The sequence below is a fragment of the Nerophis lumbriciformis genome, linkage group LG11, assembly GCF_033978685.3.
Source record: "Nerophis lumbriciformis linkage group LG11, RoL_Nlum_v2.1, whole genome shotgun sequence".
Classification (NCBI taxonomy): domain Eukaryota; kingdom Metazoa; phylum Chordata; class Actinopteri; order Syngnathiformes; family Syngnathidae; genus Nerophis; species Nerophis lumbriciformis.
In genome coordinates, this window is record NC_084558.2 from 49,055,828 (window position 1) to 49,082,162 (window position 26,335).

Genomic DNA, 26,335 nt, shown 5'->3' on the forward strand with positions numbered 1-26,335 from the left:
AATGTTCTGAATGAGTTGGTGTTGCAATGTTTCAAATCGGTCGGGAAATGTTGAAGTAGTAACAATTTTAACTGAGAAATGGTAAAAGAATTCCTGAAATTCCGGGAATTTTTCCAGTTCAAAAAACAACTTTGTTTTTTTTGTCCTGAGTAAGAGGAATGTTTTGATGGTGGAATGATTGAAGTGGGTTGAAAAAATGTGGAAGGAGTAGTCACCAGGAAAAAGGGTGGAAATAGGGCTTTGGAAAACCAGGAATTCTGGATTTTTTTTTTAACTTGAAAATGAGTAGTTTAAAATTCCAGGATGGTGGAATGTGTTGAAGGTGGAATGGTTTGAATCGGTTTAAAAAATGTGGAAAAGGTGGAAGTTTGAAAAATGGCCAATTCATTTTGAATGGGAAAAAATGTCCCGGAAAACCTGGAATTTGGGGAAAACTGATACATTTTTTCCACCAGGAATTCTGGAAAGTCCTGGAATTTTTCTGAACTTGGAAAATGAGTAGTTCAAAATTCCAGGATGGTGGAATGTGTTGAAGGTGGAATGGTTTGAATTGGTTTTAAAAATGTGGAAATGGTGGAAGTTTGAAAAATGGCCAAATCATTTTGAATGGGAAAAAATGTCTCGGAAAACCTGGAATTCTGGAAAATCCTGGAATTTTTTTGAACTTGGAAAATGAGTAGTTCAAAATTCCAGGATGGGGGAATGTGTTGAAGGTGGAATGGTTTGAATTGGTTTTAAAAAATGTGGAAAAGGTGGAAGTTTGAAAAATGGCCAATTCATTTTGGATGGGAAAAATGTCCCGGAAAACCAGGAATTCTGGAAAATCCTGGAATTGTTTTGAACTTGGAAAATGAGTAGTTTAACATTCCAGGATGGAACAATGGCCAATTCATTTTGAATAGGAAAAATGTCCCGGAAAACCTGGAATTCGAGGGAAACTGGGAATTTTTTCCACGAGGAATTCTGGAAAATCCTGGAATTTTTTTGAACATGGAAAATGAGTAGTTCACAATTCCAGGATGGTGGAATGTGTTGAAGGTGGAATGGTTTGAATTGGTTTTAAAAAATGTGGAAATGGTGGAAGTTTGAAAAATGGCCAATTCATTTTGAATGGGAAAAATGTCCCAGAAAACCAGGAATTCTGGAAAATCCTGGAATTTTTTTGAACTTGGAAAGTGAGTAGTTTAACATTCCAGGGTGGTGGAATGTGTTGAAGGTGGAAAGGTTTGAATTGGTTTAAAAAATGTGGAAATGGTGGAAGTTTGAAAAATGGCCAATTCAATTTGAATGGGGAAAGTGGAAAAAAAAAATCCTGGAATTTCGGGAAAACTGGGAGTTTTCTCCAGTTCAAAAACCAACTTCCTTTTTTTTGTCCTGATTAGAAAGAATGTTTTGACGGTGGAACGGTTGAAGTGGGTTGAAAAATGTGAGAGGAGTAGTCGCCAGAAAAAAAGGGTGGAAATAGGGCTTTGGAACACCAGGATTTCTGAAAAATTCTGGAATTTTTTTGAACTTGGAAAAAAGGATAGTTTGAATGTCCAGGATGAGTGGAAAGTGTTGAAGGTGGAATGGTTTGAATCGGTTGAAAAATGTGGAAATGGTGGAAGTTTGAAAAATGGCCAATTCATTTTGAATGGGGAAAGTGAAAAAAAAATCCTGGAATTTGGGGAAAACTGGGAATTTTTTCCAGTTCAAAAAAACAATTTTTTTTATTTTTATTTATTTATTTATTTATTTTTTTTTATTTATTTTTTTTTTGTCCTTATTAAGGGGAATGTTTTGACGGTGGAACGGTTGAAAAATGTGGGAGGAGTAGTCGCCAGAAAAAAGGGTGAAAATAGGGCTTTGGAAAACCAGGAATTCTGGAAAATCCTGGAATTTTTTTAAACTTGGAAAATGAGTAGTTTAACATTCCAGGATGGTGGAATGTGTTGAAGGTGGAATGGTTTGAATCGGTTTTAAAAAATGTGAAAATGGTGGAAGTTTGAAAAATGGCCAATTCATTTTGAATGGGGAAAGTGAAAAAAAAAAAATCCTGGAATTTGGGGAAAACTGGGAATTTTTTCCAGTTCAAAAAAACGTATTTATTTTTTTGTCCTGATTAAGGGGAATGTTTTGACGGTGGAACGGTTGAAAAATGTGGGAGGAGTAGTCGCCCGAAAAAAGGGTGAAAATAGGGCTTTGGAAAACCAGGAATTCTGGAAAATCCTGGAATTTTTTTAAACTTGGAAAATGAGTAGTTTAACATTCCAGGATGGTGGAATGTGTTGAAGGTGGAATGGTTTGAATCGGTTTTAAAAAATGTGAAAATGGTGGAAGTTTGAAAAATGGCCAATTCATTTTGAATGGGGAAAGTAAAAAAAAAAATCCTGGAATTTCGGGAAAACTGGGAATTTTTTTCCAGTTCAAAAAACAACTTCGTTTTTTTTCCTGATTAAGAGGAATGTTTTGACGGTGGAACGGTTGAAGTGGGTAGAAAAATGTGGGAGGAGTAGTCACCAGAAAAAAGGGTGGAAATAGGGCTTTGGAAAACCAGGAATTCTGGAAAATCCTGGAATTTTTTTGAACTTGGAAAATAAGTAGTTCAAAATTCTAGGATGGTGGAATGTGTTGAAGGTGGAATGGTTTGAATTGGTTTCAAAAATGTGGAAATGGTGGAAGTTTGAAAAATGGCCAATTCATTTTGAATGGGAAAAATGTCCCGGAAAACCAGGAATTCTGGAAAATCCTGGAATTTTTTTGAATTTGGAAAATGAGTAGTTTAACATTCCAGGATGGAAAAGTGGCCAATTCATTTTGAATAGGAAAAATGTCCCGGAAAACCTGGAATTCGAGGGAAACTGGGAATTTTTTCCACGAGGAATTCTGGAAAATCCTGGAATTTTTTTGAACATGGAAAATGAGTAGTTCACAATTCCAGGATGGTGGAATGTGTTGAAGGTGGAATGGTTTGAATTGGTTTTAAAAAATGTGGAAATGGTGGAAGTTTGAAAAATGGCCAATTAATTTTGAATGGGAAAAAATGTACCGGAAAACCTGGAATTCTGGGAAATCTGGAATTTTTTTTTAACTTGGAAAATGAGTAGTTTAACATTCCAGGGTGGTGGAATGTGTTGAAGGTGGAAAGGTTTGAATTGGTTTAAAAAATGTGGAAATGGTGGAAGTTTGAAAAATGGCCAATTAATTTTGAATGGGAAAAAATGTCCCGGAAAACCTGGAATTTGGGGAAAACTGATAATTTTTTCCACCAGGAATCCTGGAAAGTCCTGGAATTTTTTTGAACTTGGAAAATGAGTAGTTCAAAATTCCAGGATGGTGGAATGTGTTGAAGGTGGAATGGTTTGAATTGGTTTTAAAAATGTGGAAATGGTGGAAGTTTGAAAAATGGCCAAATCATTTTGAATGGGAAAAAATGTCTCGGAAAACCTGGAATTCTGGAAAATCCTGGAATTTTTTTGAACTTGGAAAATGAGTAGTTTAACATTCCAGGATGGAAAAGTGGCCAATTCATTTTGAATGAGAAAAATGTCCCGGAAAACCTGGAATTCGAGGGAAACTGGGAATTTTTTCCACGAGGAATTCTGGAAAATCCTGGAATTATTTTGAACATGGAAAATGAGTAGTTCACAATTCCAGGATGGTGGAATGTGTTGAAGGTGGAATGGTTTGAATTGGTTTTAAAAAATGTGGAAATGGTGGAAGTTTGAAAAATGGCCAATTCATTTTGAATGGGGAAAGTGAAAAAAAAATTCCTGGAATTTCGGGAAAACTGGGGATTTTTTCCATTTCAAAAAACAACTTTTTTTTTTTTCCTGATTAAGAGGAATGTTTGACGGTGGAACGGTTGAAGTGGGTTGAAAAATGTGGACGGAGTAGTCGCCAGAAAAAAAGGGTGGAAATAGGGCTTTGGAAAACCAGGAATTCTGGAAAATCCTGGAATTTTTTTGAACATGGAAAATGAGTAGTTCAAAATTCCAGGATGGGGGAATGTGTTGAAGGTGGAATGGTTTGAATTGGTTTTAAAAAATGTGGAAATGGTGGAAGTTTGAAAAATGGCCAATTCATTTTGAATGGGAAAAATGTCCCGGAAAACCAGAAATTCTGGAAAATCCTGGAATTTTTTTGAACTTGGAAAATGAGTAGTTTAACATTCCAGGATGGAACAATGGCCAATTCATTTTGAATAGGAACAATGTCCCGGAAAACCTGGAATTCGAGGGAAACTGGAAATTCTTTCCACGAGGAATTCTGGAAAATCCTGGAATTTTTTTGAACATGGAAAATGAGTACCGGTAGTTCAAAATTCCAGGATGGGGGAATGTGTTGAAGGTGGAATGGTTTGAATTAGTTTTAAAAAATGTGGAAATGGTGGAAGTTTGAAAAATGGCCAATTCATTTTGAATGGCAAAAAAATGTCCCGGAAAACCTGGAATTCTGGGAAATCCTGGAATTTTTTTGAACTTGTAAAATGAGTAGAATAACATTCCAAGATGGTGGAATGTGTTTAAGGTGGAATGGTTTGATTCGGTTGAAAAATGTGGAAATGGTGGAAGTTTGAAAAATGGCCAATTCATTTTGAATGGGAAAAATGTCCCGAAAAACCTGGAATTCTGGGAAATCTGGAAAAAAATTTGCAATTTGTCAGCCGAATAGGCTGAACAGTTTGAAGTTGGAACGGTTTGAATCGGGTGAAAAATGTGGAAGGTAGAGCGCGCCAAAATGTGGAGAAGAAGAAGAATAATAAACAGAAAAGCATGTGAATGTTTGGAACATTCACACAATAAAAAAAGGAAACATTGGTGTCAGCTGAAGATGGCGCTCACCTGTGTCGCTGTGCTTGTCCACGTGACACTGCAGCCGGAAGTCTTGGCTCCACCCACACAGCTCCTCGCCGCCAGACAGCCACACGCCGAGGCGCTCCAACACCAGCAAACACTAACCAGGCATCACTTCCTGTCCGCCAACAATCAGGCCTCACCACAAAATCAACAACACCCCACTACCTTGACAGAAGACTGCAGGTCCAGAACGGTCTGGACTCGGTTCCCCGTGTCCGGGTCCCACAACTGAGGGCGGCAGTTAAGGACAAGGTAGAGAGAGAAAAAAAAATGTCTCTTTGGCGCCCCCCTGTGAGGATACGCTGACACTGCGGTCGGAGGAGGCGGTGATGAGGCAGGTGTGCGCCGTCAGCTCGTCCCTGCGGCGGAAGACGGCGATGGCGGTGATCTGCTGGGAGTGACCCCTCAGCTCCTGGAGCCTCTCGCCCGTCTGACACCAGCAGCACAAAAAACTAAACGTCAGGGAAATCTTCACGTTTTGATACCACTTTGTATAAAAGCAGTGAAGTTGTCACGTTGTGTAAATGGTAAATAAAAACTGAATACAATGATTTGCTAATCCTTTTCTACTTCTATGCAATTGAATAGACTGCAAAGACAAGATATTTCATGTTCACACTGGTATACTTTGTTATTTGTTGCAAATATTAGCTCATTTGGAATTTGATGCCCGCAACATGTTTCAAAAAAGCTGGCACAAGTGGCAAAAAAGACTGAGGAAGTTGAGGAATGTTCATCAAACACTTATTTGGAACATCCCACAGGTGAACAGGCTCATTGGGAACAGGTGGGTGCCATGATTGGGTATAAAAGCAGCTTCCGTGAAATGCTCAGTCATTCACAAACAAGGATGAGGCGAGGGTCACCACTTTGTCAACAAATGCGTGAACAAATTGTTTACGATCAACATTTCTCAACCAGCTATTGCAAGGAATTTAGGGATTTTACCACCTACGCTCCGTAATATCATCAAAAGGTTCAGAGAATCTGGAGAAATCACTGCACATAAGCCATGATATTACGGACCTTGGGTCCCTCAGGCGGTACTGCATCAAAAAGCGACATCAGTGTGTAAAGGATATCACCACATGGGCTCAGGAACACTTCAGAAAACCACTGTCAGTAACTACAGTTGGTCACTACATCTGTAAGTGCAAGTTAAAACTCTCCTATACAAGGCGAACAACGTTTATCAACAACACCCAGAAACGCCGCCGGCTTCGCTGGGCCCGAGCTCATCTAAGATGGACTGATGCAAAGTGGAAAAGTGTTCTGTAGTCTGACGAGTCCACATTTGAAATTGTTTTTGGAAACTGCGGACGTCGTGTCCTCCGGACCAAAGAGGAAAAAAAACATCCGGATTGTTCTAGGCACAAAGTGTAAAAGGCAGCATGTGTGATGGTATGGGGGTGTATTAGTGCCCAAGGCATGGGTAACTTACACATCTGTGAAGGCACCATTAATGCTGAAAGGTATATACAGGTTTTGGAGCAACATATGTTGCCATCCAAGCAACGTTATCATGGACGCCCCTGCTTATTTCAGCAAGACGATGCCAAGCCACGTGTTACAACAGCGTGGCTTCATAGTAAAAGAGTGCAGGTATTAGACTGGCCTGCCTGTAGTCCAGACCTGTCTCCCATTAAAAATGTGTGGCGCATATTGAAGCCTAAAATAGCACAACGGAGACCCCCGGACTGTTGAACAACTTAAGCTGTACATCAAGCAAGAATGGGAAAGAATTCCACTTCAAAAATGTGTCTCCTCAGTTCCCAAACGTTTACTGAGTGTTGTTAAAAGGAAAGGCCATGTAACACAGTGGTAAAAATGCCCCTGTGACAACTTTTTTCCAATGTGTTGCTGCCATTATATTCTAAGTTCATGATTATTTGGCAAAAAAAATAAAATTTTCCAGTGTGAACATTAATTATCTTGTCTTTGCAGTCTATTCAATTGAATATAAGTTGAAAAGGATTTGCAAATCATTGTATTCTCTTTTTATTTACCTTTTTTTTTTTTTTTTTTTTTTTATTATTTATTATTTTTATTTTTTTTCATTTTTTATTTACCATTTTTATTTACCATTTACACAACGTGACAACTTCACTGCTTTTGGGGTAGGTGCCAGCAAGTCAGAGTCGTTTATCAAAAATAAATTAATAAATGTGAATATTTATTAATCATATATTCTTTAAAAAAAAAATATATATATATATATATATATATATATAATTATTAAAATATTGTACATAGTATTTTTAGGGGTGTCAAAAAAATAAAACAATTTCGAATTATTTGCAATTCTTATTTGTACCGATTCTTAATCGGTTAAAAAAAAATCTAAAACATTTTTTTGTTTGTTTTTAAATTATTATTTTTTTCATTTATTTCCCCAAAATCTGTCCTGCCCTGCTACTTTTTTAAATGTTTAGGTAAAATGTTATCAAACCAAACCAGTTTTCTTTTGAAGTAACGTAGACATTTATCAGAGCTGTTTATCTATTTCATGGAGGAATGTAGTTCATCATAGAACCGGCACCCAATAGTATTAAAAGAGGATTCATTTTGAATCGAATCGTTACCCCCAAAAATCGAATCGAATCGTGCGATACCCAAAGATTCACAGCTCTAATATGAATATGTATATTTGATTACGGGCTCTTGGGTGATGGTGTAAACATTGTGTGCGTTCCTGACTAAAATGTAAGTGTACGGTGAATATAGCACCGTTATTAATGCTACAATGCCTATAATGTGTCAGATGTAACCTTAACTGACTGTTTGTTTGCAACAATGTTTCTGCATGACGATAACATTATTTCACCCTTTTAATGGCGACATACTTCCTGTTACACGGTAGTTACCCTACCCTACCACTAGAGGGCGACATAGACCATGTTTAAAGCACTGTCTAAATCAACAGTGCTTATTCTCCATTCATTTCTAATGGACTGTTTTAATAGTCCATGTATATTTGTTTTATAATACATTGTAGAGTATATTATATTATATATAACATTATACATATCATTGCCTAAATGTATCCTCATCATTCTTTGTATGGGTCACCCTTACATCACACACACACACACACACACACACACACACGACTTTGAGTAATCTTGAATACTTCGACTAAAATACTCATGTATCCCATTGAAGTGACGTTCAAGTACAATACGGTCCTGAGAAAAAGTGACCTAAAATATTAGTGTTGTTGTGGTGGTGTGGCGTTCAGGTACAGTACGTTCTTGTGAAAAAAAATACCTTAAACATTTGTGTTGTTGCTGTGGTGTGGCGTTCAGGTACAATACGTTCTTGGGAAAAAGTGACCTAAAAAATTAGTGTTGTTGTGGTGGTGTGGCGTTCAGGTACAGTACGTTCCCGGGAAAAAATGACCTAAAACAGTGTTGTTGCGGTGGTGTGGCGTTCAGGTACAATATGTTCCTGGGAAAAAGTGACCTAAAAAATTAGTGTTGTTGCGGTGGTGTGGCGTTCAGGTACCGTACGTTCTCGGGAAAAAATGACCTAAAACATTAGTGTTGTTGCGGTGGTGTGGCATTCAGGTACAGTACGTTCTCGTGAAAAAAATACCTTAAACATTAGTGTTGTTGCTGTGGTGTGGCGTTCAGGTACAATACGTTCTTGGGAAAAAGTGACCTAAAAAATGTGTGTTGTGGTGGTGTGGCGTTCAGGTACAGTACGTTCTCGGGAAAAAATGACCTAAAACATTAGTGTTTTTGCAGTGGTGTGGCGTTCAGGTACAACACGTTCCTGGGAAAAAATTACCTAAAACAGTGTTGATGCAGTGGTGTAGCGTTCAGGTACAGTGCGTTCTCGGGAAAAAATTACCTAAAACATTAGTGTTGTTGCGGTGGTGTGGCGTTCAGGTACAGTACGTTCCTGGGAAAAAATTACCCTAAAACATTAGTGTTGTTGTGGTGGTGTGCGTTCAGGTACAATATGTTCCTGGGAAAAAGTGACCTAAAAAAATTAATCTTAAATACTTTGACTAAAATACTCATGTATCCCATTGAAGTGACGTTCAGGTACAATACGGTCCTGGGAAAAAGTGACCTAAAATATTAGTGTTGTTGTGGTGGTGTGGCGTTCAGGTACAATATGTTCCTGGGAAAAATGACCTAAAACATTAGTCTTGTTGCAGTGGCGTGGCGTTCAGGTACAATAAGGTCCTGGGAAAAAGTGACCTAAAAAAATTAATCTTGAATACTTCGACTAAAATACTCATGTATCCTATTGAAGTGACGTTCAGGTACAATACGGTCCTGGGAAAAAGTGACCTAAAATATTAGTGTTGTTGTGGTGGTGTGGCGTTCAGGTACAGTACGTTCTCGGGAAAAGATGACCTAAAACATTAGTGTTGTTGCGGTGGTGTGGCATTCAGGTACAATACGTTCCTGGGAAAAAATTACCTAAAACAGTGGATGCAGTGGCGTGGCGTGGCGTTCAGGTACAATACGTTCCTGGGAAAAAATTACCTAAAACAGTGGATGCAGTGGCGTGGCGTGGCGTTCAGGTACAATACGTTCTTGGGAAAAAGTGACCTAAAAAATTAGTGTTGTTGTGGTGGTGTGGCGTTCAGGTACAGTACGTTCTCGGGAAAAAATGACCTAAAACATTAGTGTTGTTGCGGTGGTGTGGCGTTCAGGTACGGTATGTTCCTGAGAAAAAGTGACCTAAAAAATTAGTGTTGTTGCGGTGGTGTGGCGTTCAGGTACAGTACGTTCTCTGGAAAAAATGACCTAAAACATTAGTGTTGTTGCGGTTGTCTGGCGTTCAGGTACAGTATGTTCCTGGGAAAAAGTGACCTAAAAAATGAGTGTTGTTGCGGTGGTGTGGCGTTCAGGTACAGTACGTTCTCTGGAAAAAATGACCTAAAACATTAGTGTTGTTGCAGTTGTGTGGCGTTCAGGTACAGTACGTTCTTGTGAAAAAAATACCTTAAACATTAGTGTTATTGCTGTGGTGTGGCGTTCAGGTACAATATGTTCTTGGGAAAAAGTGACCTAAAAGATTAGTGTTGTTGTGGTGGTGTGGCGTTCAGGTACAGTACGTTCTCGTGAAAAAATGACCTAAAACATTAGTGTTGTTGCGGTGGTGCGGCGTTCAGGTACAATATGTTCCTGGGAAAAAATTCCCCAAAACATTAGTGTTGTTGCGGTGGTGTGGCATTCAGGTACAATAGGTTCCTGGGAAAAAGTGACCTAAAAAAATTAATCTTGAAGACTTCGACTAAAATACTCATGTATCCCATTGAAGTGACGTTCAGGTACAATACGGTCCTGGGAAAAAGTGACCTAAAATATTAGTGTTGTTGTGGTGGTGTGGCGTTCAGGTACAGTACTTTCTCGGGAAAAAATGACCTAAAACATTAGTGTTGTTGCGGTGGTGTGGCCTTCAGGTACAATATGTTCCTGGGAAAAATGACCTAAAACATTAGTGTTGTTGCGGTGGTGTGGAGTTCAGGTACAATATGTTCCTGGGAAAAATGACCTAAAACATTAGTGTTGTTGCGGTGGTGTGGCGTTCAGGTACAATGTAACGACGTGGTCGCATCGTGATGCGGGTGTGTTCTCCCAGGGATGCAGACGGCTTCGGACACAGCTTGCAGGTAGTATGATTTATTTAAAATATAAATCATGTGATGAATAAACAAAAAGACATGCACATAGCACAAAAGGCAAGAAACAAAAGGACTAGCGTGGGAGCTAGCAGGCTAAATGGCATAGCGTGAAAAGCTCGCGGGAATCTAAGTTGTCGTTATCAGTTGTATGGGAACAAACTAGGAAGCCAGACCGAGTGAGGCCAGGGCAAAGACTAAATAGCCCTCTGATTAGTGCCCGGGCAACAGGTACGCGTCCCGAACACTAACCAGAGGCAGGTGAATGTAATCAGTTGACATGTCAACTGAAAACAAACAAAATAAAGGTGCTGAAAACATGTGTGACTCAAACATAAACAAACTATGATCCGGGCAGCGGATCGTAACATACAATATGTTCCTGGGAAAAAGTGACCTAAAAAAATTAATCTTGAATACTTCGACTAAAATACTCATGTATCCCATTGAAGTGACGTTCAGGTACAATACGGTCCTGGGAAAAAGTGACCTAAAATATTAGTGTTGTTGTGGTGGTGTGGAGTTCAGGTACAATATGTTCCTGGGAAAAATGACCTAAAACATTATTGTTGTTGCGGCGGTGTGGCGTTCAGGTACAGTACGTGCTCGTGAAAAAAATACCTTAAACATTAGTGTTGTTGCTGTGGTGTGGCGTTCAGGTAAAATATGTTCCTGGGAAAAAGTGACCTAAAAAAATTAATCTTGAATACTTCGACTAAAATACTCATGTATCCCATTGAAGTGACATTCAGGTACAATACGGTCCTGGGAAAAAGTGACCTAAAATATTAGTGTTGTTGCGGTGGTGTGGCGTTCAGGTACAATATGTTTCTGGGGAAAATGACCTAAAACATTAGTGTTGTTGCGGTGGTGTGGCATTCAGGTACAGTATGTTCCTGGGAAAAAGTGACCTAAAAAAATTAGTGTTGTGTGGTGGTGTGGCGTTCAGGTACAATATGTTCCTGGGACAAAGTGACCTAAAATATTAGTGTTGTTGTGGTGGTGTGGCGTTCAGGTACAGTACTTTCTCGGGAAAAAATGACATAAAACAATAGTGTTGTTGCGGTGGTGTGGCGTTCAGGTACAGTACGTTCTCGGGAAAAAATGACCTAAAACATTAGTGTTGTTGTGGTGGTGTGGCGTTCAGGTACAATACGTTCCTGGGAAAAATGACCCTAAAACATTAGTGTTGTTGCTGTGGTGTGGCGTTCAGGTACAATATGTTCCTGGGAAAAATGATCTTAAACATTAGTGTTGTTGCGGTGGTGTGGCGTTCAGGTACAATATGTTCCTGGGAAAAAGTGACCTAAAAAAATTAATCTTGAATACTTCGACTAAAATACTCATGTATCCCATTGAAGTGACGTTCAGGTACAATACGGTCCTGGGAAAAAGTGACCTAAAATATTAGTGTTGTTGTGGTGGTGTGGAGTTCAGGTACAATATGTTCCAGGGAAAAATGACCTAAAACATTAGTGTTGTTGCGGTGGTGTGGCGTTCAGGTAATATATGTTCCTGGGACAAAGTGACCTAAAAAAATGTGTGTTGTTGTGGTGGTGTGGCGTTCAGGTACAGTACGTTCTCGGGAAAAAATGACCTAGAACATTATTGTTGTTGCGGCAGTGTGGCGTTCAGGTACAGTACGTTCTCGTGAAAAAAATACCTTAAACATTAGTGTTGTTGCTGTGGTGTGGCGTTCAGGTACAATATGTTCCTGGGAAAAAGTGACCTAAAAAAATTAATCTTGAATACTTCGACTAAAATACTCATGTATCCCATTGAAGTGACGTTCAGGTACAATACGGTCCTGGGAAAAAGTGACCTAAAATATTAGTGTTGTTGTGGTGGTGTGGCGTTTGGATACAGTACGTTCTCAGGGGAAAATTACCTAAAACATTAGTGTTGTAGCGGTGGTGTGGCGTTCAGGTACAATACGTTCCTGGGAAAAAAATTCCTAAAACAGTGTTGTTGCAGTGGCGTGGCGTTCAGGTACAGTACTTTCTCGGGAAAAAATTACCTAAAACATTAGTGTTGTTGCGGTGGTGTGGCGTTCAGGTACAGTACGTTCTCGGGAAAAAATGACCTAAAACATTAGTGTTGTTGTGGTGGTGTGACGTTCAGGTACAATACGTTCCTGGGGAAAAATGACCCTAAAACATTAGTGTTGTTGCTGTGGTGTGGCGTTCAGGTACAATATGTTCCTGGGAAAAAAATTACCTAAAATATTAGTGTTGTTGCTGTGGTGTGACACATAGCACGCACACACACACACACACACACACACACACACACACACACACACACACACACACACACACACACACACACACACACACAACTTGTCCAACTTCACTATTAAAGAGTGCCTGAAAGCCTCTCTGTGCCCTACTCTCTGCCCGGAGTCCTTGTCCGAGATCAGCATTCTGCATCCTACTCTATCACAACTATAATTATTATATTTATTCAATTTAGGTGGGCCGTGAAAAAAAGTATGCCCCTAAATGGGGCTTGACAACAAATAATGTAAAAGCTACAGTGTATATGCAAAATAAGTACACAATAGCAATTATTGGGCGTGGCCAAACTGCTCATTAGCATTAAAGCTACAGGCACACCAAAGTAGGGTTTAGCAGAAGCACTTTGACACCACCTCTGATGTTAATCTGCACAACGTGGGGGGGGGGGCGAACCGAAGAATCGGGTGAGAGAAGTAAGAGACCCCCTGCAGTGCGGCAACATTACCTCAACGTTCCAGACCAGCACCAGGCCGTCGTCGCCTGCGGACGCACATCTGGGGGGGGAATAAACACACATCGTCAACACCTCGGCGGGAAGTGCCTGGAGTCCATTTCCCGTCTGCCACCGAGAGGTCTTAAAAGAATATCTGTACCCTTTGACCCTGCGCTTGGCACCCCCTTTTTCCCCCGCCCGGGCCCCCCCTTCTCCTGTCCACACGCACAGGATGAGGCGGATAAAAAGAGATCAGAAAAGCCGAGGTGACACGTTTTCAGACTTGGAAAGCAATCTGGAGGGAATTTTCTGGCCTTTGCCCCCCGACTGCGGACTTGTGTGTGTGTGTGTGTGTGTGTGTGTGTGTGTGTGTGTGTGTGTGTGTGTGTGTGTGTGTGTGTGTGTGTGTGTGGCCAGGACATTGAGGACGGAGTTATTACTGGAGGACGCCGGGCGTGAAGTCCCACACACACACTTTGTTGTGTTATAAATCCCAATCTGCCCACTTATACAGACTTATTGGACCATGGCGAGGTGAGCAGGTGTGTGTGTGTGTGTGTGTGTGTGTGTGTGTGTGTGTGTGTGTGTGTGTGTGTGTGTGTGTGTGTGTGTGTGTGTGTGAGGGGCTACTGTACAGTCGGGGGTGATGATGGCGCTCCTGTCATGCTCTGCGACTTCCCCGCGGGGTTGAGACTCTCCTGTCAATCAGCCGGAGGGGGGAAGGGGGAGGGGTTGGGGGGCCGCTTACCTGAAGTCATCAATCTGCACCAGAAATCGAACGATGTCAAAATGTCCTCTCAGCACTTGCAGCTCAGTGAAGCAGTTTTTGGGCTGTTCCTCGCCGATGCACAGCGCGCCGCTTTTCTGCCGATGTAAGACGGAAAGGAGGAGGACACAAAAGTAGAGACGACTTCTCTAAAACACATTTGAGAAACGTCAAGGTTTCCCCGCTTAACAAAATCAGACACCCACTAACACGATATGCATGTCAGTCGTCAAATTTGATACATTTTCACTATTTTTTATCATTTATTTCATTGTAAATAATCGGCATACTGTAAATATAGCATTAGTATAGCACTGATGTGGCGTTCAGGTACATTGGGTAATGTCGACAAAGACAACCCAAACACTTGTACTGTTGTGACGTTCAAGTACACTGAGTAATCTTGAATACTTCGACTAAAATACTCATTTTTCCCATTGAAGTGACGTTCAGGTACAGTAGGTCATCTCCCTATTGCAACTTAAATACAGGTACAATACGGTCCTGGGAAAAACTGACCTAATATTAGTGTTGTTGTGGTGGTGTTGCGTTCAGATACAGTACGTTCTCGGAAAAAAATTACCTAAAACATTAGTGTTGTTGCGTTCAGGTACAGTACGTTCTCGGGAAAAAATGACCTGAAACATTAGTGTTGTTGCGGTGGTGTGGCATTCAGGTACAATATGTTCCTGGGAAAAAATTACCTAAAACATTAGTGTTGTTGCGGTGGTGTGGCGTTCAGGTTCAGTACGTTCTCGTGAAAAAATTACCTAAAACATTAGTGTTGTTTCGGTGGTGTGGCGTTCAGGTACAATATGTTCCTAGGGGGGAAAATGACCTAAAACATTAGTGTTGTTGTGGTGGTGTGGCGTTCAGATACAATATGTTCTCGGGAAAAAATGACCTAAAACATTAGTGTTGTTGCGGTGGTGTGGCTTGCGTTCAGGTACAGTACGTTCCTGGGAAAAAATTACCCTAAACATTAGTGTTGTTGCAGTGGTGTGGCTTTCAGGTTCAGTACGTTCTCGTGAAAAAATGACCTAAAACACTAGTGTCGTTGCGGTGGTGGGGCGTTCAGGTACAATATGTTCCTGGGAAAAAAATCCCCAAAACATTAGTGTTGTTGAGGTGGTGTGGCGTTCAGGTACGATACGTTCCTGGGGAAAAAATTACCCAAAAACATTAGTGTTGTTGTGGTGATGTGGCGTTCAGGTACAGTACGTTCTTGGGAAAAAATGACCTAAAACATTAGTGTTGTTGCGGTGGTGTGGCGTTTAGGTACAATATGTTCCTGGGAAAAAATGACCTAAAACATTAGTGCTGTTGCAGTGGTGTGGCGTTCAGGTACAGTACGTTCTTGGGAAAAAATGACCTAAAACATTAGTGTTGTTGCGGTGGTGTGGCGTTCAGGTACGATACATTCTTGGGGAAAAAATACCTAAAACATTAGTGTTGTTGCGGTGGTGTGGCGTTCAGGTACAATATGTTCCTGGGGGAAAAAATGACCTAAAACATTAGTGTTGTTGCTGTGGTGTGGCGTTCAGGTACAATATGTTCCTGGGAAAATATTACCTGAAACATTAGTGTTGTTGCGGTGGTGTGGCGTTCAGGTACAATATGTTCCTGGGAAAAAGTGACCTTAAAAATTAGTGCTGTTGTGGTGGTGTGGCTTTCAGGTACAATATGTTTCTGGGGAAAAATTACCCTAAAACATCAATGTTGTTGCAGTGGTGTGGCGTTCTGGTAAAGTACGTTCTCGTGAAAAAAATACCTTAAACATTAGTGTTGTTGCTGTGGTGTGGCGTTCAGGTACAATACGTTCCTGGGAAAAAAATTACCTAAAATATTAGTGTTGTTGCTATGGTGTGGCGTTCAGGTACGATACGTTCCTGGGAAAAAATGACCCTAAAACATTAGTGTTGTTGCAATGGTGTGGCGTTCAGGTTCAGTACGTTCTCGTGAAAAAAATACCTAAAACATTTGTTGTTGCGGTGGTGGGGCGTTCAGGTACGATACGTTCCTGGGAAAATATTACCTGAAACATTAGTGTTGTTGCGGTGGTGTGGCGTTCAGGTACAGTACGTTCTTGGGAAAAAGTGACCTAAAATATTAGTGTTGTTGTGGTGGTGTGGCGTTCAGGTACAGTACTTTCTCGGGAAAAAATGACCTAAAACATTAGTGTTGTTGCGGTGGTGTGGCGTTCAGGTACAATATGTTCCTGGGAAAAATGACCTAAAACAGTGTTGTTGCAGTGGTGTGGCATTCAGGTACAATATGTTCCTGGGAAAAAGTGACCTAAAAAAATTTGTGTTGTGTGGTGGTGTGGCGTTCAGGTACAATATGTTCCTGGGAAAAAGTGACCTTAAAAATTAGTGCTGTTGTGGTGGTGTGGCTTTCAGGTACAGTACGTTCTTAGGAAAAAATGACCTAAAACATTAGTGTTGTTGCGGTGGTGTGGCATTCAGGTACAATATGTTCCTGGGGGAAAAATGACCTGAAACAGTGTTGTTGCAGTGGTGTGGCGTTCAGGTACAATACGTTCCTAAGAAAAAATTACCCTAAAACATTAATGTTTTTGCTGTGGTGTGGCGTTCAGGTACAATACGTTCCTGGGAAAAAGTGACTGTAAAACATCAGTGTTGTTGCGGTGGTGTGGCGTTCAGGTACAGTACGTTCGAGAGTAAATTGACTAAAACAATAGTGTTCAGGTACAGTACATTATAGAAATATTTAACTAAAACATTGGTATTTTTGCCGCTGTGTTACGTTCGGGTACAGTACGTTCCTGGGGGAAAAAATGACCTAAAACAGTGTTGTTGCTGTGGTGTGACGTTCAGGAACTATACGTTCTCTGGAAAAAAATTACCTAAAACATTAGTGTTGTTGCTGTGGTGTGGCGTTCAGGTACAGTAAGTTCTCGGGAGTAAATTGACTAAAACAATAGCGTTGTTGTTGGGGTGTGACGATCAGGTACAGTACGGTATCTGGAAGAAATTATTTAAAACAATAATGTTGTTACTGTGGTGTGACGTTCAGGTACAGTACATATTCAGAAAAACATATGAAAAACTTTGGCGCTGTTGCCTTGGTGTGACGTTCATGTACAGTACATAATCAGAAACACGTATTTAAAATAATAGTGCTGTTGCTGTGGTGTGGCGTTCAGGTGCAGTATGGTATTGGGAATAAAAGACCTACAACATTAGTGTTGTTACCCTGGTGTGACGTTCATGTAAAGATTGTAAAATAATAGTTATGTTGCTGTGGTGTGACGTTCTGGTGCAGTACATTATCGGGAATAAATGACCTAAAACATTAGTGTTGTTACCTTGGTGTGACGTTCATGTACAGTACATAATCGGGGAAAAATACCTAAAAAAAACTTGTTGTTGCTGTGGTGTGACGTTCAGGTACAGTACGGTATCGGAAAGAAATTAATCAAAACAATACTGTTGTTACCCTGGTGTGACGTTCATGTACAGATTGTAAAATAATAGTGTTGTTGCTCTGGTGTGACGTTCAGGTGCAGTACGTTATCGGGAATAAATGACCTAAAACATTAGTGATGTTACCTTGGTGTGACGTTCATGTACAGTACATAATCGGGAAAAAGTACCTAAAACATTTGTGTTGTTGCTGTAGTGTGACGTTCAGGTACAGTACGTTATCGGGAAGGAATTAATCAATACAATAGTGTTGCTACTGTGGTGTGACGTTCAGGTACAGTACGGTATCGGGAATAAATTAATTAAAACAATAGTGTTGTTGCTGTGGTGTGACGTTCAGGTATAGTACGGTATATGGAATAAATTAATTAAAACAATAGTATTGTTACTGTGGTGAGACGTTCAGGTACAGTACATTTTCTGGAATAGATTTAGTTTATTGGTGTTGTTGCCGTGGTGTGACATTCAGGTACAGAACATATTCAGAAATATGTATGAAAAACATTGGTGCTGTTGCCGTGGTGTAATGTTCAGGTACAGCACGTTATCGGGAATAAATGGCCTAAAACATTAGTGTTGTTGCCTTGGTGTGACGTTCATGTACAGTACATAATCAGAAACATTTATTTAAAATAATAGTGGACAAGCTGTGGGAAATGGATGGATGGTTGGGGTGTTGTTGCTGTGGTGTGGCGTTCAGGTGCAGTACGTTATCGGGAATAAATGACCTAAAACATTAGTGATGTTACCTTGGTGTGACGTTCATGTACAGTACATAATCGGGAAAAAATACCTAAAACATTTGTGTTGTTGCTGTAGTGTGACGTTCAGGTACAGTACGTTATCGGGAAGGAATTAATCAATACAATAGTGTTGCTACTGTGGTGTGACGTTCAGGTACAGTACGGTATCGGGAATAAATTAATTAAAACAATAGTGTTGTTGCTGTGGTGTGACGTTCAGGTATAGTACGGTATCTGGAAGAAATTAATTAAAACAATAGTATTGTTACTGTGGTGTGACGTTCAGGTACAGTACATTTTCTGGAATAGATTTAGTTTATTGGTGTTGTTGCCGTGGTGTGACATTCAGGTACAGAACATATTCAGAAATATGTATGAAAAACATTGGTGCTGTTGCCGTGGTGTAATGTTCAGGTACAGCACGTTATCGGGAATAAATGGCCTAAAACATTAGTATTGTTGCCTTGGTGTGACGTTCATGTACAGTACATAATCAGAAACATTTATTTAAAATAATAGTGGACAAGCTGTAGGAAATGGATGGATGGTTGGGGTGTTGTTGCTGTGGTGTGGCGTTCAGGTGCAGTACGTTATCGGGAATAAATAAATGACCTAAAACATTAGTGATGTTACCTTGGTGTGACGTTCATGTACAGTACATAATCGGGAAAAAATACCTAAAACATTTGTGTTGTTGCTGTAGTGTGACGTTCAGGTACAGTACGGTATCGGGAATAAATTAATCAATACAATAGTGTTGCTACTGTGGTGTGACGTTCAGGTACAGTACGGTATCGGGAAGAAATGAATTAAAACAATAGTGTTGTTGCTGTGGTGTGACGTTCAGGTATAGTACGGTATCTGGAAGAAATTAATTAAAACAATAGTATTGTTACTGTGGTGTGACGTTCAGGTACAGTACATTTTCTGGAATAGATTTAGTTTATTGGTGTTGTTGCCGTGGTGTGACATTCAGGTACAGGTATGAAAAACATTGGTGCTGTTGCCGTGGTGTAATGTTCAGGTACAGCACGTTATCGGGAATAAATGGCCTAAAACATTAGTATTGTTGCCTTGGTGTGACGTTCATGTACAGTACATAATCAGAAACATTTATTTAAAATAATAGTGGACAAGCTGTAGGAAATGGATGGATGGTTGGGGTGTTGTTGCTGTGGTGTGGCGTTCAGGTGCAGTACGTTATCGGGAATAAATGACCTAAAACAATAGTGATGTTACCTTGGTGTGACGTTCATGTACAGTACATAATCGGGAAAGAATACCTAAAACATTTGTGTTGTTGCTGTAGTGTGACGTTCAGGTACAGTACGGTATCGGGAATAAATTAATCAATACAATAGTGTTGCTACTGTGGTGTGACGTTCAGGTACAGTACGGTATCGGGAAGAAATGAATTAAAACAATAGTGTTGTTGCTGTGGTGTGAAGTTCAGGTATAGTACGGTATCTGGAAGAAATTAATTAAAACAATAGTATTGTTACTGTGGTGTGACGTTCAGGTACAGTACATTTTCTGGAATAGATTTAGTTTATTGGTGTTGTTGCCGTGGTGTGACATTCAGGTACAGCACATATTCAGAAATATGTATGAAAAACATTGGTGCTGTTGCCGTGGTGTAATGTTCAGGTACAGCACGTTATCGGGAATAAATGGCCTAAAACATTAGTGTTGTTGCCTTGGTGTGACGTTCATGTACAGTACATAATCAGAAACATTTATTTAAAATAATAGTGGACAAGCTGTGGGAAATGGATGGATGGTTGGGGTGTTGTTGCTGTGGTGTGGCGTTCAGGTGCAGTACGTTATCGGGAATAAATGACCTAAAACATTAGTGATGTTACCTTGGTGTGACGTTCATGTACAGTACATAATCGGGGAAAAATACCTAAAACATTTGTGTTGTTGCTGTAGTGTGACGTTCAGGTACAGTACGGTATCGGGAATAAATTAATCAATACAATAGTGTTGCTACTGTGGTGTGACGTTCAGGTACAGTACGGTATCGGGAAGAAATTAATTAAAACAATAGTGTTGTTGCTGTGGTGTGACGTTCAGGTATAGTACGGTATCTGGAAGAAATTAATTAAAACAATAGTATTGTTACTGTGGTGTGACGTTCAGGTACAGTACATTTTCTGGAATAGATTTAGTTTATTGGTGTTGTTGCCGTGGTGTGACATTCAGGTACAGCACATATTCAGAAATATGTATGAAAAACATTGGTGCTGTTGCCGTGGTGTAATGTTCAGGTACAGCACGTTATCGGGAATAAATGGCCTAAAACATTAGTGTTGTTGCCTTGGTGTGACGTTCATGTACAGTACATAATCAGAAACATTTATTTAAAATAATAGTGGACAAGCTGTGGGAAATGGATGGATGGTTGGGGTGTTGTTGCTGTGGTGTGGCGTTCAGGTGCAGTACGTTATCGGGAATAAATGACCTAAAACATTAGTGATGTTACCTTGGTGTGACGTTCATGTACAGTACATAATCGGGGAAAAATACCTAAAACATTTGTGTTGTTGCTGTAGTGTGACGTTCAGGTACAGTACGGTATCGGGAATAAATTAATCAATACAATAGTGTTGCTACTGTGGTGTGACGTTCAGGTACAGTACGGTATCGGGAAGAAATTAATTAAAACAATAGTGTTGTTGCTGTGGTGTGACGTTCAGGTATAGTACGGTATCTGGAAGAAATTAATTAAAACAATAGTATTGTTACTGTGGTGTGACGTTCAGGTACAGTACATTTTCTGGAATAGATTTAGTTTATTGGTGTTGTTGCCGTGGTGTGACATTCAGGTACAGCACATATTCAGAAATATGTATGAAAAACATTGGTGCTGTTGCCGTGGTGTAATGTTCAGGTACAGCACGTTATCGGGAATAAATGGCCTAAAACATTAGTATTGTTGCCTTGGTGTGACGTTCATGTACAGTACATAAGCAGAAACATTTATTTAAAATAATAGTGGACAAGCTGTAGGAAATGGATGGATGGTTGGGGTGTTGTTGCTGTGGTGTGGCGTTCAGGTGCAGTACGTTATCGGGGAATAAATTACCTAAAACAATAGTGTTGCTGCTGTGGTGTGACGTTCAGGTACAGTACGGTATCAGGAAGAAATTAAATAAAACAATAGTGTTGTTGATGTGGTGTGACGTTCAGGTACAGTACGTTATCTGGGGAGGTTTATTCAAACATTAGTGTTGTGACGTTCTGAATGTTTGAATAAGCATTGCCACGAGTGGGTGCGTGTTGCGTTCGCGTTACATCTCACCTCCACGGAGCTTTGAGCATCGCGACCACCAAAAATCCACCGAAGCATGCCGTCCGTCTCTTCGAAACAGATATTGGCAGCTGGCTGAACGTGCAGAGAGAAGACAATGTCGCCACATTTGAAGATAAATGGCGAATCCTGACATTAAAAACGTGTTTTTTTAACGGAACGTTAGCGAAACAGAGCAGCTCATGCTAGCTTACGAGCAATATAGCTTACCGGTCATGGGAGTATGATTGATGCAGTTATTGACTGTCAAACATGTGGCTTTGACAATATTAATGATTGGTTAGAACGACGCAAAGTGAGCGACATACTTTATAAAATTAAAAAAAGAGAAGTGAGACGCAGCTGCGACAAAAACAGCATTCATATGACTCCCCTACGGAAGCCTTTGATGGACAATTACATTACTACGAAATTAGCAAGCTTTTATTTTTATATTTTTTAAAACCCAGTGTCACCTTTGACCATTCATTATGTACTAGTAACTCTTCTATCAGCGTAAGCATGTTCAAAGGTGAGATGGAGGGATATTTTATAATATAAGTTTAAATAGCAAACACTTTTAGGATGTCATTCTGCTTGTGTCCACTAGATGGTAGTGTAGGTCAATATTACAATGGCGGTGATATGAAATGTGTTTTCATGAACACATTTCCATCCATCCATTCCCTACCGCTTGTCCCTCTAAGTACAATAAAAAGGAAACAAAAAGACATTTTGGGTCAATTCAGTCCTTCTCATTTTCTAACTTATTTTAACAAAGAGGTGATAAACTAATAAATCCTATCCTAAACCCCCATAGTGGTTGGTGTGACATGTGACAACCATCCACATGATGGGGTTGTTTTGCCTTATTAATTAAAAAAATTATATATATATATATATATATATATATATATATATATATATATATATATATATATATATATATATATATATATATATATATATATATATATAGATGGATATATATATATATATATATATATATATATATATATAGATGTATATATATATATATATATATATACATATATATATATTTTTTTTTTATATATATATTTATATATATTTTTATATATATATAATATATGCGTGTGCATATGTATATATGTGCGGTAGTGTATACATACATATTTTTGTATATATACATATATACACATATATATGTATATATATACATATATTTATGTATATATACAGTATAAACATATACTGTATATATATATATGTGTGTGTGTATATATATATATATATATATATATATATATATATATACAGTCGTGGTCAAAAGTTTATATACACTTGTAAAGAACATAATGTCATGGCTGTCTTGAGTTTCCAATCATTTCTACATCCCTTATTTTTTGTGACAGAGTGATTGGAGCACATATTTGTTGGTCACAAAAAACATTCATGAAGTTTGGTTCTTTTATGAATTTATTATGAAAATGTGAGCAAATGTTCTGGGTGAAAAGTATACATACAGCAATGTTAATATTTGCTTACATGTCCCTTGGCAAGTTTACCTGCAATAATGTACTTTTGGTAGCCATCCACAAGCTTCTGCTTGAATTTTTGACCACTCCTCTTGACAAAGTCATACCAAAGACTATAAAAATGGGAGCCATTACCTCCCTGCTTGGCACTCAGCATGAAGGGTTGGAATTGGGGGTTGAATCACCAAAAATGTTTCCTGGGTGTGGCCACCCCTGCTGCTCACTGCTCCCCTCACCTCCCAGGGGGTGATCAAGGGTGATGGGTCAAATGCAGAGAATAATTTCACCACACCCAGTGTGTGTGTGACAATCATTGGTACTTTAACTTTTTTAACTTTAAAATTGGTGCAGTTCAGCTAAATGTGTTGGTTTTCCGACATGGACTTGTTTCTTCAGCATTGTCCACACGTTTCAGTCAGGACTTTGGGAAGGCCATTCTAAAACCTTCATTCTAGCCTGATTTAGCCATTCCTTTACCACTTTTGACGTGTGTCTGGGGTCATTGTCCTGTTGGAACACCCAACTGCGCCCAAGACCCAACCTCCGGGCTGATGATTTTAGCTTGTCCTGAAGAATTTGGAGGTAATCTTCCTTTTTCATTGTCCCATTTAAAGCACCAGTTCCATTGGCAACAAAACAGGCCCAGAGCATAATACTACCACCACCATGCTTGACGGTAGGCAATTTATATATATATATATATATATATATATATATATATATATATATATATATATATATATATATATATATATATATATATATATATATATATATATACATATATATATATATATATATATATATATATATATATATATATATATACATATATATATATATATATATATATATATATATATATATATATATATATATATATATATATATATATATATTAAGGTCGCTTAATTAAGGTTATATGATGGCCAAAGTTTATTTCCTATTTTGCCCACCATCTTGCCTGAATCTACCTCATTGTTTACTTCCTTTGTCTATTTTGCCCACCATCTTGCCTGAATCTACCCCACTGTTTATTTCCTTTGTCTATTTTACCCATCATCTTGCCTGAATCCACCCCACTGTTTACTTCCTTTGTCTATTTTACCCACCATCTTGCCTGAATCCACCCCACTGTTTACTCTCTTCGCCTATTTTGCCCACCATCTTGCCTGAATCCACCCCACTTTTTACCCTCTTTTCCTATTTTGCCCACCATCTTGCCTGAATCCACCCCACTGTTTACCTCCTTTGCCTATTTTTCCCACCATCTTGCCTGAATCCACCCCACTGTTTACTCTCTTTGCCTATTTTGCCCACCATCTTGCCTGAATTCACCCCACTTTTTACCCTCTTCGCCTATTTTGCCCACCATCATGCCTGAATCCACCCCACTGTCAATAAAATTAAAGTGTTAATGAAAACACAGCTTCACCACTTTAGTCATAATTTTTGCGCTTAAGAAAATTCTCGGACTTTAGCTCCAGACCACTTCTGTCTGATATTGTCATTACTGCTGCCGGTGGTGAAAACGTGTATTGCAACTCAGTAACGCTGTGGACCACAGCTTAGAAACACTGTTTACTTGCATATTTTGCCCATCATCTTGCCTGAATCTACTTCACTGTCTACTTGCCTATTTTGCCCATCATTTTGCCTGAATCTACCCCACTGTTTACGTCATTTTCCTATTTTGCCCACCATCTTGCCTGAATCTACTCCAAGTTTACTTCCTTTGCCTATTTTGCCCACAATTTTGCCTGAATCTACCTCACTGTTTACCTGCTTTTTCTATTTTGCCCACCATCTTGCCTGAATGTACCCCAAGTTTACTTCCTTTGCCTATTTTGCCCACAGTTTTGCTTGACTCTACCTCACTGTTTACCTCCTTTGTCTATTTTGCCCACCATCTTGCCTGAATCTACCCAAGTTTACTTCCTTTGCCTATTTTGCCCACAGTTTTGCCTGACTCTACCTCACTGTTTACCTCCTTTGTCTATTTTGCCCAACATCTTGCCTGAATCTACCCCAAGTTTACTTCCTTTATCTATTTTGCCCACCACCTTGCCTGAATCTACCCCACTGTTTATTTCCTTTGTCTATTTTGCCCACCATCTTGCCTGAATCTACCCCACTGTGTACTTCATTTGTCTATTTTGCCCACCATCTTGCCTGAATCTACCCCAAGTTTACTTCCTTTGCATATTTTGCCCACAGTTTTGCCTGACTCTACCTCACTGTTTACCTCCTTTGTCTATTTTGCCCACCATATTGACTGAATCTACCCAACTGTTTACTTCCTTTGTCTATTTTGCCCACCATCTTGCCTGAATCTACCCCACTGTCTATTTCCTTTGCATATTTTCCCCACCATCTTGCCTGAATCTACCCCACTGTTTACCCCCTTTGCCTAATTTTCCCCACCATCTTGCCTGAATCTACCCCACTGTTTACCCCCTTTGCCTAATTTTCCCCACCATCTTGCCTGAATCTACCCCACTGTTTACACCCTTTGCCTCATTTCCCCCACCATCTTGCCTGAATCCACCCCACTGTCAATAAAATTACAGCGCTAATGAAAACACAGCTTCACCACTTTAGTCATAATTTTTGCGCTGAAGAAAATTCTCGGACTTTAGCTCCAGACTTCTTCTGTCTGATATTGTCATTACTGCCACCGGTGGTGAAAAAGTGTATTGCAACTGAGTAACGCTGTGGACCACAGCTGCTCTAGAGAAGACAATGTAGGCGAGCTCTGATCCTAACATTTCCATACCACAATGTGAGAGACAGTGCCCTCTGGTGGCGAGGAATAATGAGTGCCACACACACACACACACACACACACACACACACACACACACACACACACACACACGGGTGGCAGCAGTGGAGTGTGTGACACACACCCTGGCCGCCTGCACGCAGTCACACATCAGCCATGTCCGTGTCGACTGGCGCTCGCCCCGATTGAGATGACACGCGGCGGAGGGCCCGTGACCTTCATGCTGGCTCAGATGTGCGCCTGCCACTGATTCCTGATTTAGTGTCGATCCGCCGCGCTTGTCAGGGCCCGCGAGGTGCTTTCCATGCGCTAATAGAAAAGCTCAAGGGCAGCGGCGCACAGGAGGAGGAGGCGGAGGGCTCGGCTTTGAGGCGCTACCTGTGGGGAATGTCATAGAGAAAGTGTGGAGAAAAAAATAATAATCTCACCCAATGTGTCGCCTTGCATGTCTGCTCACCTGCCAGCTGCCCGTGGAGCCACCATCTCACTTGCCCAGCCTTTGTCTCGCCTGCCTGCTCCTTCCATGTTTCGCCCACCATCTCGCCTGCCAACTTTCCTGTCTGTGCTCATCTTGTAT

The 26,335-nt window shown here is 40.0% G+C and overlaps 1 protein-coding gene across 2 annotated transcripts in view; it reads right to left on the reverse strand.

Moving 5' to 3' along the window:
* wdr41 (WD repeat domain 41) overlaps window positions 1–21,855 on the reverse strand; it is a 31,968-nt gene extending 10,113 nt beyond the window's left edge. Inside the window, exons 1-7 of one of the 2 annotated variants that reach the window (XM_061966281.2) lie at window positions 21,688–21,855; window positions 21,469–21,552; window positions 13,958–14,073; window positions 13,222–13,270; window positions 5,140–5,268; window positions 5,004–5,066; window positions 4,824–4,935 (exon numbers count right to left, since the gene is read on the reverse strand). In XM_061966281.2, coding sequence (XP_061822265.1) covers window positions 4,824–4,935; window positions 5,004–5,066; window positions 5,140–5,268; window positions 13,222–13,270; window positions 13,958–14,073; window positions 21,469–21,516 — 517 coding nt within the window. In that variant the 5' untranslated portion in view covers window positions 21,517–21,552; window positions 21,688–21,855. Of the gene's footprint in view, window positions 1–4,823; window positions 4,936–5,003; window positions 5,067–5,139; window positions 5,269–13,221; window positions 13,271–13,957; window positions 14,074–21,468; window positions 21,607–21,687 lie in introns of both variants that reach the window. The other variant, XM_061966282.2, reaches the window with a different exon arrangement.
* Window positions 21,856–26,335: the final 4,480 nt, after the last annotated feature.